The 13,905-nt window shown below is 42.6% G+C and overlaps 1 protein-coding gene across 1 annotated transcript in view; it reads left to right on the forward strand.

The window, feature by feature from the left end:
• The window catches only part of CCDC158 (coiled-coil domain containing 158), a 56,589-nt gene that overhangs the window by 17,449 nt on the left and 25,235 nt on the right, over window positions 1-13,905 (forward strand). The window contains exons 9-14 of the mRNA XM_054030372.1: window positions 2,231-2,350; window positions 5,872-6,069; window positions 7,471-7,953; window positions 10,324-10,513; window positions 12,086-12,238; window positions 12,703-12,815. Coding sequence (XP_053886347.1) covers window positions 2,231-2,350; window positions 5,872-6,069; window positions 7,471-7,953; window positions 10,324-10,513; window positions 12,086-12,238; window positions 12,703-12,815 — 1,257 coding nt within the window. The remainder of the gene's footprint in view (window positions 1-2,230; window positions 2,351-5,871; window positions 6,070-7,470; window positions 7,954-10,323; window positions 10,514-12,085; window positions 12,239-12,702; window positions 12,816-13,905) is intronic.

Genomic DNA, 13,905 nt, shown 5'->3' on the forward strand with positions numbered 1-13,905 from the left:
GTCCAATACGAGATATTACCTCCTCCACCTTGTCTCTCTAATAGCCTGGGACCAACACAACCTCAGCTCTAGACCATCCCTGACAGGTGTTTGTCTGGAAGATGCCACCTATATCTATGACTGCAGAACACAATCTTTGGGCATTTTTCCCTTTTGGAATTCTTAACAAAAATAGATTCAAAAATAGAAACCCAGAATTGTATGTGGAATACTTCTCCGAATGTTACTAACTGCAGCAAACATCACTTTCAGATACCTGCACCTGGCCCCGTCCACAGTCTTGGCGTGGATCTGGTCCTGGCCCTGTACCAGCCCCTAGCCTTGGCTGCTGTTGCGGCTCCATTCCTGGCGGCCAGGCTGGGAATGGAGCCACAGCTGGCCGCGAGCCCGACTGCTGGCTCCCATTGTAGCCCAGCTGTGGCTCCGCCCCCAGCCTTGGCCCCTGGCAGCAGCCCTGCTCCCAGCCCCACCCCCAACTGCAGCCCTAGCGTTGGCCCCTTTACCCCCGTCTGCATCCACCCACCCTCCCCGAGATGCAGCGTCATCCCGGAGGGGTGAGTGACAGGAGTTAGGTGGTGCATGAACCTCAAGAGTTTGGGGACTGCTGCATTAGAGAAAGTTTACCACCTCTAGGTGGAGATAACCCATTTGTTTGCATATAGATTTGATAATGTATTTATGATGAAGGAATGCAGCTCCCTGCTGTGTTGTAGGTATTATTGGCTTCATCAGCTATTGCTACAGACACGCAGAACCTTACACTCAGGCCATGGCATATCTGAAGGATTTCACTTCATCTTTAAGAACAAAGTGAATATGACCAGACATACAAGCATTTTTAGAGGAAATTGGGTAGTATAGGGTAAGCTATTATTTTTGTACTGCTCCATCTGGACATCGTTCCCATGCTGTGTTTAGCAAGGGACTCTCCATACTCTGCCAAATCCTGGCTCAGATTGTCCTCAGGAGATCCGTGCATGAAGGGCTTTCTCCATTAACAGATCTGTCCCACGTGGAAGCGAGGGGGCAAGCCCCATTGGTAGTACTTTCCCACACCTCTGGAGCCTACAGAGGGCTCTCCACTGGTTGGTTTCTCACAGGAGGAGGGGAGTGGTCAGCTCAGGGAGTGGGTAAGACTGTATGGACCATCATTCTTCCCCAACCTCCCAGATATTATGTACAATAAGTAATATGTCCTTTCCCATGGAGCCCCACCATAGGGGGGCTGTAGGAATGGCTCTAAGGGCAACTGGAGACAGAAAAGGCCCTGGGAGTGGTCCTTTAATGTTGCACTTCTAGCAAGCAGAGGAGTTACCAGGGACCCCACAGCCAGGCCTCACTGTCTCTCTACCCAGAGAGCACTGTAGGCCTTAGAATCAGAATTGCAGCTCAGTGACAGGGATGGCAAATCCTGTCTCTACCAGGCTTTGGGATAAGACTTGTCGAGGAGATCCTTATGGACCTGTCCTGAACTCTCCTGTTGGATAATGACAGCATCATTGGCATGATGTTCCCACTCTCCACTGGTCTGAAAGGCAGGAGTTTTGAGGTCACTCCTGAAAAACCGGCTATGCAACTGTATTAATAATCAGAACATGTGCTATTCCCCTGTAATTATAATTGCATTATAGAGAGAACAGTTTACTACTTCTGTCCTATGCCAATGAAAGGTTGGTTGGTTGTTTTTTAAAGAAGGCAAAAAGGTAATTTCAAGATCTTAGTCGGGCCAAGAAAGATTTTAAAGTGTAGTTCTTTGAAAAGTGTTACAATAGCATTGTGAGTGGTACTATGTTTATTCTCACACAGGGACTCCTTATCAAAGGTGCTCAATTTTCAAGTAAAATGTTGATTTATCTAACTGCCAACCATGCAATCTCAACTTAGAATCTGCAAGTCAAACTGGGTTTTTTCCTAGCTCAGCCATGACCAACATAAAGATTCTGCATTTAGACTGTAGTTAACAATGCTCTTGATGAGGTTTGAGTGGGAATAGAATCCAGCTCATTCTCCCCTAGCTGTGTTGGCTCTCCAGGACTAACAAGAGGAAAAATAGTAGTAAAAACTCACTTTAATCACTAAAGCAAGCAGATATATCTTTGAATACACATAGGGAACAAATCTGCCGAGTACAGCAGCACCTTTTGGACATAGTCACTTTTCGGAGTAGAACTGTCCCATAAGATAATTAGCCCCAGATGTTTCATTCTTTTTATTTGCATGCGTACTTTAGATAGAAGATTTGGAAAAGCAATTGCACCTGGCTCATTCTGAGATGGCAGAGGCACAGACTGAACGGGATCAATACAGTCAAGAATCTGGAAATCTGGATGATCAGCTTCAGCAGCTGCTGGTAGGAATTTGAGATATTAATAAACCATTGAAGAACAATGTATAGGGGAGTTCCATTTTAGTAATCAGTTTGTCTCGGAATCAGTTGAATACACGGATTCAATCTTACTTTCTAAGAGCTTTTGTTTTTATTGTTGCTGTTGTATTGGCACCTTGCCTATTATGGAAAGCTGGCAGCCTCTTTATAATTAAGATTGAGATTTACCATAAATTTAATCTTCCTTGCCCCAGAAATCCTCAGAAAGGTCTGAAAAGAGCACACTCAATGCAGGCATACCCCTTGTGGCTGGGCATGGCATAGCAGACTCTCCTTCATTCCTGCCAACACCAGCTCCGGCCTGGAAGTGGTCTGCCTGTTCTTATGACCTCAGCCCCCTGGTCAGGTCACATTTAGTCCCACCCCTTCTAGGATAACAAGAAGTCTTGCAAATAATAGTTCCAATCCTTACTTTGGCCCTCAACTCTGGTCCCCATGGTCCCTACCAGCCTTCATTCAGGGATTCAACCAGAACCCCTTCTCAGGGGTTTCACACTATGTGCCACAGTGAAAGCTAGGGGAACCCAGACCCCTCCTTTACACCGCGCCCCGATAGCCAGCAGCCAACATCTGCTCCATCAGACTCCTTGCTGCTGCTTCCCCGGACATCCTCCTTCCATGGCCTTTTTCCAGCCTTCTCCCCACAGATTCTCTAGTTTCATCTTTCTTTTAGTGGCCAGGACTCTCAGGGCTCTTCCCTGTGTCCCCCAACAAAATCCCAAACTAGAAGTACAAACTTAAACAAACTTCTGCCCTCCTCAAGCTCTCATTTAATCTCTCAGGTTTCCCCTGCTCTGTTCCTCAATTGAGCATCTACCAGGGCTCGGTCTCAATCTCTCTCTCTCTCTCTTTCTGGAAGTCCCAATTCTGCCTTTTTAATGAGCTTACTCCACCTCAGTACTTGCTCCATGTCTCTCCTAGACTCTTACCAGCATCCTCTATTCAGGAGAGGATCCCAGGGAGCTCTCTCCTTGACCCGGCCAGGCTCTCCTCCTTACTACCAAGGGAGGCACTGCAGAACACTTTCTCCCCACAACCATCCTCTAGGCTGGGCTTCCTCTCTTTATACTAATAACCCAGCTGGGATTCTTCTTTAATTGGGCCTGGCCCACCCTTCAGGTGCAACCAGGTGCCTTAATTGGGCTCTCCACTCCAGTTAATTGTTTCATTACTTATGTGGGGCACATACCTTATCACAAGTTCATTTCCATTAGAAACCCAGGAAATTCAGAGCTCAGGTTAACATTAAAAGCAATGCAAACATTTGAAACTATGAAAATCACAGTTAAGGCTCCCAAATAGAAGAACAGCTGGCATCCTGGGTCAGATCAAAGGTCCAGTATCCTGTTTTCTGACAGTGGCCAATGCCAGGTGCTTCAGAGGGAGTGAGCAGAACAGGGAATCATTGAGTGATCCATCCCGTCGCCCATTCCCATCCTTAACTCTGACCCCATAGCTAAGCTAGGTTAGCATCCCACCTTTTTTCCTTTCATACCTACTTTGTAAGATTTTTTTTTTTTATCCAGGACTTTCCTAACTACTCTAGTCCCTAGCCATAGACTGAAGACATCTTAAATGGAAAAAAAAAAACCCACACTGTACCTGTATAGCTTGCACAGATAGTAGCAAAATTGTGCATCACAGATCATTGGTTTCATACATACACCCTATTTCCAATGCTAAGTGTAATACTTTATCATCACACTCATCTTTTGCTCTGTGTATGAGTTCTGTAATGTCATGATTGGGTTTTCAGAGGTTAGTATACCAACTCTCTGTCTAGTGTCACTTGTACAATAGGTGACACATGGAATCTGAGGAAGAGTTTTGCATGACTGCATTCTGTATGCTGTTTAAAACAAACAAAAGGTGTTTTTTCACACAGCGTACAGTCGGTCTGGGGAACTCTTTGCCAGAGGATATTGTGAAGGCCAAGACTATAACAAGGTTAAAAAAAGAACTAGATAAGTTCATGGAGGATAGGTCCATCAATGGCTATTAGCCAGGATGGGCAGGGATGGTGTCCCTAGCCTGTTTGCCAGAGGCTGGGAATGGGCGACAGGGGATGGATCATTTGATGATTATCTGTTCTGTTTATTCCCTCTGGGGCGCCTGGCATTGGCTACTGTTGGAAGACAGGATACTGGGCTAAATGGACAGGGCCGGCTCCAGGCACCAGCATTCCAAGCATGTGCTTGGGGCGGCAATCTGGAAGGGGCGGCAGTCCGTGTGTTTTTGCGCCCCAAGCAGCGCGCCGAATTGCCGCCGCGGACGGCGGGGGCAGTCCATGTGCCATTAGGGCGACACGCGCGTTTCCGCGGCCGTGGCAATTTGGCGGCAGCTTCTCTGTTCAGCTGCCCACGGCGGCAATTCGGTGGCTTCTGTCTTCCGGCTGAAGACAGAAGCTGCCGTCGAATTGCCGCTGCCGCGGAAACGCGCGTGCTGCCCTAACGGCACACGGACTGCCCCCGCCGTCCGCGGCGGCAATTCGGCGCGCTGCTCGGGTTGGCAAAAACAGTAGAGCCGGCCCTGTAAATGGACCTTTGGTCTGACCCAGTATGGCCGTTCTTATGTTCTTATCTAATCAGGAAAGTGTAAAGTATATCTTTTCCTGTGAACTCTTTATAGCGTAGAGAAGGCTGGAGTCAGGAGAGTCACTATACAATTAAGAGTAAAGCATTCTAGTTTTATGGTCACTGATGAAATGTCACTGTAATAGATGAGTAAGATAGTCTCCGTTTCTAATATTCTTCAAGGCATTGGGGGAAAAGTTAAATTTGTTTCAATGCCTTTACTGTGTATGTTCATTCTTTCACTCTCATTTCATTCCCCTTTTCTTTGGCTTTACTAGTATTCTGCGTGCTGCCTCCACTTCCAAAATTTCAGCCCCTTCACGTTGTACTAAGAATTCTGCTAACCCCTTTTTTAATTAACATTTCCAAAATTGCCGGATAATTTTGGATTGTGGCATCAGTTTTTTAATCTTTACATTTGTTTCTGAGCTAAAAATGATTGAAAAAACGTACAACAAATTGCTGTCTGCAAACAGAGTCAATCAAGCCATGAAATTACAGTTCTCGTTATTCTTAAAGGTGGATGATATCCTTCCTTGGCATGTACTGTAGTATTTGTATTTTCACTTTTAATTTTGATACAATGCAGTTTTTTGCATTTGCTGATTTTTTTTGGCTAAGGTATATTGGCATAGAAATGGCATCAAAGGCTTCAAGTCTTGAAATGTTAAATAAGATATTGATATCAGTAGTACTTAGAAGAGGATTGGTTTCAAGCTATTGCTATGTTGAAGGATGGTGCCTCAGAAGCATCAAACTAGCTGTTCACCAGAAATCCTGGCTTTTATTAGATGTAAAGATATAGTAATAATGATTTAACTATATTACTGATTGTTGCTAATATTAAAGGAAACAAAAGACAGGATGGCTTTACAATTTAAAGAGGACAATGGCTGCTGTAATTTCTTGTAGGCTGATGTACATAAAAAAGAGATGGAACTGAGTCTGGAAAAGGAGCAGAACAAGCGGCTTTGGGATCGGGACACTGGCAACAGCATCACCATTGACCACCTACGGAGAGAACTGGACAACAAGAATATGGAATTGCAGCGCATGGAGAACATAGTGAAGACAATGAAGACGGAGTGTCAGGGACAAATGGAACGTCAGGTCAGGAAGGAACTGCTGAGTGGTATTATTACCATTGAGAGGTTTCCCATTCCCATACACCTAGATATATACTAAAAATAGCACTGTTTTTGTTATCCTAGTTGGAACATGAGCAGCATCTATACATAAGGTGCCAGAGGTTTTCATTCTAACGCCCTAGTTTCGATCACTCATAACTTTCTGGAACTTTCACCTATCAGTCAGAAATTTTTGGTCCTAATCTCTGGCCTAAGGTGATTTTATACCAAAACAGCCGGAATTTGAAATTTGGCACATTAACACACTTCATGAAGAAGTGACTTTGAGTGTCTGGTGAAACTTGGTTTGGCTTTGGCCAAGTTATAAGCCTCCAGAAATCGCATTTTGTGCATGTACAGTAAATGTAAAGTGCACAGGACTGATGGCAGCACCCTATGAACCTCTTGTGGACTGTTCTCTATTTCACTTCTCTTTCAAGACGGTGTTTCTGGTGGCAATCACTTCTGCAAGAAGAGCTAGTGAACTAAAGGCCCTCATAATTGATCCACTCTATACAGTATTTCATCGGGAAATGGCAGTGTTTATGTCTACAGCCTAATTACTGGGCTGAGTTGAGCCCTGTGTCCAAAAGGACTGTTCTGTTGCTTTCAACAGAGTAGACTCTGGACATCAAGCTCTAGAGTCAACTCCTTCCTTCAAACTGCTGCATCCTCTCAAAAAATCTTCCAACTCCAAATATGTAACCCAGTGCCAATCCTGTCAGCTGCTGCTCTCCACTTTAAGTCAAATTAATTTGTCTATAACTTGATTCCTTTATTTGCCACCAACTAGCCAGGCTTTTCCTACAACTATTTCTTGCAACCACCCACCCCATGAAATTCTACCTTCAATTCCTGATATTTCTGGCTCCATTCTTGTCTTCTGCATCTGTACTGCACTATGAGCGGCTCTTGGGTCACGATGCTTCCTGTTGGAGGTTGTCCCATAAAAGTCTATGCACTTTGCTGACTACAGCAATAAAACTAGTTATATGCTATTGATGCACACATACTTTTTCCAGGATATATTTGCTGTAAAGTTCAATTGGCCAGGCTTTAATATATTGAATGATTTAGACCTGTCTCCTCTAAATAGTTTAGAGACAGTTAATTTGTTTATTCTATTTTTCATCATCAGTCCTACTTATTTTTTTTTCTATATTTCACACTGTGTTTCCTTTATCAAGGAAGGAAGAAAAGCAGAAGAATCATGAAATCCACTAGGGTCCTTGTCATGCAAACCTAATTTACCGATGAAGCTCTTAGATACTATAATGATGGATGCTATAGAAAATCCATAGATAGGTAGCTAGAAAACCTGTAGGTAGGAAGGTAGATAGAAAATACGGTTGTCAAAGTTGACCATTTTATTGTTACCATTCAGATGACTGCAATTAAGGAAAAGAATGAAAGCATTGAAAGAGTCTCCTCCTTGACTGCCCAGCTAGAATCAACCAAAGAGATGCTCCGTAAAGTGGTTGAAGATCTAACAGCCAAGAAGATCAATCTGGAGGCTTCTGAGAGAACTGTGTCTGACTTGACAGCCTGCCTGCAAGAGAAGGAGAGAGCCATTGAAATTACCAATGAGGAAATTAAGAAGCTCCGGTCACGGGTAGATAGTAAGTTGCAGGAGCTCCAGCACTTAAAGAATGAAGGAGACTACTTACAAAATGTGCAGTCGGAGTGTGAGACACTGAAACTGCAGGTGATGGAAAAGGAAAGAGTTATTGAGATCTTCCAAAAGCAAATTGAGAACATGACCCAGATTGTGGGCCAGCATGGCCGAACTGCTGGTGCAATGGAGGTGGAGAAATCTCAGCTTGTGAAAGAAATCAGTGACAGGAAACTGGAAGTACAAGAACTTAAGGTCTGTACATTTCACAGTGTTTACGTCTCTGCAAGACAGTACATTCATTCTGTTCTATCAATATGTTACACTGTCTGTGTTTTCAAGCAGGTCGGAAAATGGGCCTAGAAATCTATAAACATTTAGAAGACATAGCATGGCTGGGAGCATCATCATTATGTTATCATTATTATTTTGATCAGTTTGTATGAAAAATAAGAGAAATATTTCTAGGTCTGAAGTTAACAGATTATGGGCGAAATCATGTGCAATCCTGCAGGGCCAGGATTTCACTCTATGTCCATGAGTCAGAGAAGTAACTAAACTGGACTAAATATTCAAAAATGTGTACCTGTGTTGCACATATAAAAGCATGCTTTTGCATATACCAAAGGGATAACTGCATGCACAACTGCAAATTTAACAAGGTGTACAATTACCCAATTATGCACAACCAAATGTGTGTCTGTGTGAATAGCTTAGCCTCTTATTTTTATAATCTGTATGCCAATTGTTCTGCTACATCATTTTACCAAAAAACAAACAAGGACTAGAAGGAGGTGGCAAAAGAGTGTTCTTCATCACAAAATTACCACTGTGGATCCCCACTGTAGAATAGTGCTTCAGCCATTGTGTGTCCCACTCTAAGGCAGTTGAGCAGCAGGTGGTGGTGTGAACGCATTGATCATATCTGTGGTTATAAAAGGCCACCCTACCATTTTCAGCTTCTTTTCTACTGATCATAGAGGGCATAGAACCATTGCTTCATTGTTCTCGATTACACAGTGAATTAGTTTTAGAATAACAGTGGATGTTAGTATAATAATTAGCCATTATAATTGATGTTAATTGTTACTATAACAACAGTGTGTTAGATCCAGAACTAGTTTGTTCTTTCATAGACAGATCCAGAGAAGTGTTTAGGCTTCAAAGGTTGATGACAATGAGAAATGCATGACGGACCAACCTGTGAGGCTCCCTTTACTATACAGGCTTCACCACCCCCACCACCTCAGGCAAGAGGCGAGCGGGAGAAGTAGACAAAAGTTTAGGAAGAAATTTTGTCCACTCAGCACTCAATCTTGAAGGCCTTGGAGATGTCAGATCTGAAGGTGTCAGACCACACCTTCAACAAAACAGAAAAAGTCATATTGTTACTGAGAGGTGATAATTATGAGTGTTTAGTTACAGAAGGAGAAGCACTCTCAACCTTTGTGGCACTCTTCATTGAGACTGATTAAACATTCCTCATCTAGAGTATGCCCTATAGACCTGACATCTTCTTTAAAGAAGAGGCATTCTAAGCTCGCCATATTCAGGTGCTGACAAGACACCTTAGAAAAGGAAAGGTTGGTTTTTGGAGCTTATTCAGTTCCAAGTGGCTCAGATTTGTTGGTTCATATAGAAATAATTTGATCAGTTCAGCACTGGAGGAACACTTGAGCTCTTTCCGTTGATCTCCATTGGTTCCTGTCTGATGTCAGTTCAGCATCCTGAGTTTTGGGTGAGGGCTAAGGAGTTTTGCAGTGCATCATCAGATCCAGAGCTGACTCCCTGGTTCTGTTACAAGCATGGTTATAAGTCTCTTGGGCTGAACCCACTAGAGACTTTGCAAGTGATGTATCTGGCCCTATACTTAGCAGGGCTTTCACTTCAGAGACTCATATACAGAAGTCTCCCACCTCATCTGCAGCAGCCTTCAAAGCCAAAGGACCTTATCACTAAAATATTCCGATCTACCTCTTCATCAGCTCTGTCTTCTCTCAGTGCTGGTTTAGTATGAAGCCATCTTTGCCTCCTTGTATTTTTGCTGTTGTGTGATGTGTATGGGGTGCCACAGCTGAGCTATGGCCCCTACAACCTTTGGAGCATGTGACTTTTCTGGTTTCAAGTGCCACTTTACCCTGCATCTTCTCATGGTCACCTCATGTAGATGGTATACAGAGTACCTTACCAAAGGCTCAACCTAGTTTCCATCAACTTGGTAAGAAATCATTTCAAATCCCAGATCATTCACAGGTGAAAAAGTGCAAATCAGTCTTTTTAAAAATCTTGTGAGTAACTATAGGAATCAAAACACAAAATATCCCTGAGTTAGGGATCTTATAAACTGATTTAGCCACTAGCTGAATTCTGATAATGCTTAAGACCAAAGCACAATTTGTTAAAAACAGTAATCAATTGGGTTAGCAGAGACAGTGATATATGCTGAAATAATCTGTTTATATATTTATGCCCCCCATTTTTAAGTACATGTGTCTTTTCCATTCTAGTTTTATCTTTGCACCAAGTTATTCCATGATAAAAATCAGATTTCAAATAATTCTGATGTGTATATGTCTTAATTGTTAATTAATAGATTTATTATAATTTATTTATTTACATAAGTAGATTGCGATGGACAAGAAAGAAGATAGAATCCGTGAAATGGAGGCCAGATTGAGTGAGCTGGAGCTGGAAAAAGTTAAACTGATAAATACCTGCACTGAGAGGCTCCGTGCAGTAAAGGATATGAAACTGGAAAGAGACCAACTAATGAATGAGCTGAAAGCCAGTCGCACTGAGCTAGCTGGCCTCGCAGGTAGGGAGCCTCAGATCAGATATCTGCTAAATCAGGCTGATGTTAAAAATAGAATCCAAATATTCTATCCAATCCAAATATGGCTACCAGTAAAGTCAAGTAAAAGGTTCCCAGATAGAGTACACTGATGGTCAGGCTGCTTCAGAGAGCTAATTCATTATTTGGATTTCTAGTATAGAATGAAGATGGTGTAATTTAGAGGCATAACTCCCAGTGCCTTGTGCAAAAATACTTAGCACAGCCTGACCTTCAGTAGGGCCCAGAATGAAAACCCTAGTAGGTCACAGAATATAAACTTCACCAAGACCCCTCCTTCTTCCTCAGGTATTATACAGGGAAGCTAGATACTGCAATGTTCCATAATTTAAATAAACTGATCCGGCACATCCTATTAACTGTTTACTATCAAACTAGTGAAAATCTTGTATCTTAACTCATCAGAAAGAGGACATTAGCAAATGCATTCCTTAAATACTATACATGAAAGGAGATCAAGATGCCAGGGACATACAGTATGTGATATTGGCAGAAAGTATCTGAGCCCCATCACTGCCAATAATAGCCTACTCAAAAACTCATAACTATGAGGTGAGGTTGTACATGTGTATTTCCTTTCACCACAGTCACCAGAACTCAAGGAAATCACCTGTTAAGGCAGCGTTAACATCCAGACCAACCACAATTCACATGCTGTACTATGCAGACATTATACCAGCCACACGCATTCACAGATTCCCCCATTCATTTTCAGCATAGACGCACCCACAGTACAGATGCCCAGATCCCCACAGTCATGCTCCAGTGCACAACCTTAACTCTGACCTCAGCAAGATTAGTAGATGGTAACCATATACATACTTTTAGTTGGAAAGTCTGTCCTCAGATTTTGTGAAAAGTAATAATAACAGAGTTAAAGTGTGTGAGGGCGTGGGGTGGTCTGAAATGGAGGGTCCAGAGCTGGGGGGGGCCACACTGTGTGGGAGCCAGAGATGTGCAGGTAGCGGGAGGGAGTTGTGTAGGGAACATAGTGTTGTGGAGGATGATTGGGGGAATTTGAGGGGGTCAGAGCTGTTTGAGAGATGCATTTGAGTTGCAGCTGTGCCAAAGCGATTTCGGGGGGGATTGTGTGGAGAGGGGGTGATTATAGCTATGTCCGGACATAGAGCAGGTTGGAGTTGTGAAAAAGAGCCCGAGAGAATGGGCACAGGTCAAATATTTTATCTCACAAGTAGCTATGCCACCCCAGGTAGCAATGGGCAGTCTGATCCCTGAGCAGCACACAATCAAGAAGTGTAGCTTTATTGTCACGTTGTAGAATGGTAGCCTTAGAGAACAGTTAGGAAATGCATCTCATTTTGTTCCAGTGAAACACAGCCTTTCAATGACATCATAGCAATGCAATGGCATATGATGTGTTTTAATTTGTTAGCAATTTTTTCTCTGTTAATTGCATAAATATCATATTCCTTTTAAGGGATTAATCAGCACATAAATAAATTAAATAGTAACAGGTGGGTGATTTTATGAATCACTTGACACTTTCGTTCAATTCAATGTGCTTACATTGAACAGAGGAATATGAAAATTTAAAGAGGAATTATCGAGACAAAAGCGAAGAGATGGAAGGTATCACGAGCAAACTCAAAATGCAATTGAAATCTGCCCAGGCTGAACTGGAACAAACCAGAGCCACGTTAAAGACTATGGAAGGTTCCGACGGCCATGGTAACTTTGGAAGGTTTTTTTTCTTATGTCATATTTGTTTGTCTTTTTAACAAGTGGAATTTGTAAATATATTTATTCCTTCAGTAGATGTTTTTAATGGTAATTCAAATATTTTATAAAAGGAATAAAAAACAGTGGCATATGCAGACACCTTGTTGTTTTATGGTTTACTAGGAATCAAATTAAGCCAGGAAATTTGGAGCTGCGTTTCTTCAGAGTATGAGGTGGTCTATATTAAATTTACCAGTTTAGGTTCTTCTGTTTATATCACAGTCACCACCTAGGCAAAACTCCCATTGACTCTAATGGGAAGTTTGCTCACATAAGGACTGCAGGATCCCAACCCACAGTCTGTTTTTAGTGTATTATTGACAATTGATTTCCAAATAAGAACACAGAAAGCATCATGCTTGATCCATTTTGTTCATAAAGGACTAATCAGTTGGGAACCTTGTCTTTTACAGCTATGAAAGTTGCAATGGGAATGCAGAAGCAAATCACAGCCAAGAGAGGACAGATAGATGCATTGCAGAGCAAGATTAAATTCTTGGAGGAGGCAATGACAAATGCAACTAAGGTCACAAGAGCTCCAAGTAAAAGTATTTAACTATATTTAGATAAATAGTTCCAAGTAGAGATTCAGGGCCAAATTCAGGGTTAGTCCAAGAGAGACCAAAGGGAGTATTTTGGGTACGTCTATACTTACCTCTGGGTCCGGCGGTAAGCAATCGATCTTCTGGGACCGATCCCGGAAGTGCTCGCCGTTGACGCCGGTACTCCTACTCCGCGAGAGGAGTACACGGAGTCAACAGGGGAGCCTGCCTGCCGCGTCTGGACCCGCGGTAAGTTCGAACTAAGATAGTTCGACTTCAGCTACGTGAATAATGTAGCTGAAGTTGCGTATCTTAGTTCGAAGTGGGGGGTTAGTGTGGACCAGTTGTTATTAATGTAACTTACACCTTCATCTGGCTTCCTCCAGTTGAATGTTACATCAATTAGTCTCTCTCCAGACTTAAATCCCCTGAGACTTAGGGCCTAATTTTCATCTACATTAAGTCACTTTATACTGCTCTAGTGATGTAAAGGAGCCCTAAACTGAGGGTAAATATAATTTACTGCCAGATCAGATGAAAGTGACCTTAGCGTAAACAAGAATCAGGCCCTTAATTACTTACAAACTCATTTAGACTCACACCCTCGTACCAACCAACTCCCCTTTCTTGCACATCCTTCTGAATCTGGCCCTCAGTGCTTACCCTCAGTTTTGTTTGCTGCTGGATTTGAGATACTATTTCCTAACTGAAAAATCCATCCAGAGGTGATTTTGGTTCTTTCTGCTCAATAGCAGGCAACTAGTATATGTATTAGCTAACATATCCTGATTGACAAAAACTGTCGGGCAGCTACAATAATTTATTTTCATATTTTCTGTAAACATTATTGTTCATACAATAATGCCACAGTGGGTGCTTGCTTTGGAGGACAGTTTAGCAGAATTTGTCTTAATTCAGATTCTCAGCATTTCAAGTTTTGGTGGATACTGCTTGTCAGTTTCTTAACGATGAAGGTCTGTCTAGTAGAGTCCAAGACAGATAAGTGGTTTAGTTACCAGTAGAGTTGACTGGATTATCACCTACATGTGTTTACAGTAATTCATCGTCCTCTGC

Source organism: Malaclemys terrapin, chromosome 5, assembly GCF_027887155.1.
Source record: "Malaclemys terrapin pileata isolate rMalTer1 chromosome 5, rMalTer1.hap1, whole genome shotgun sequence".
Classification (NCBI taxonomy): domain Eukaryota; kingdom Metazoa; phylum Chordata; order Testudines; family Emydidae; genus Malaclemys; species Malaclemys terrapin.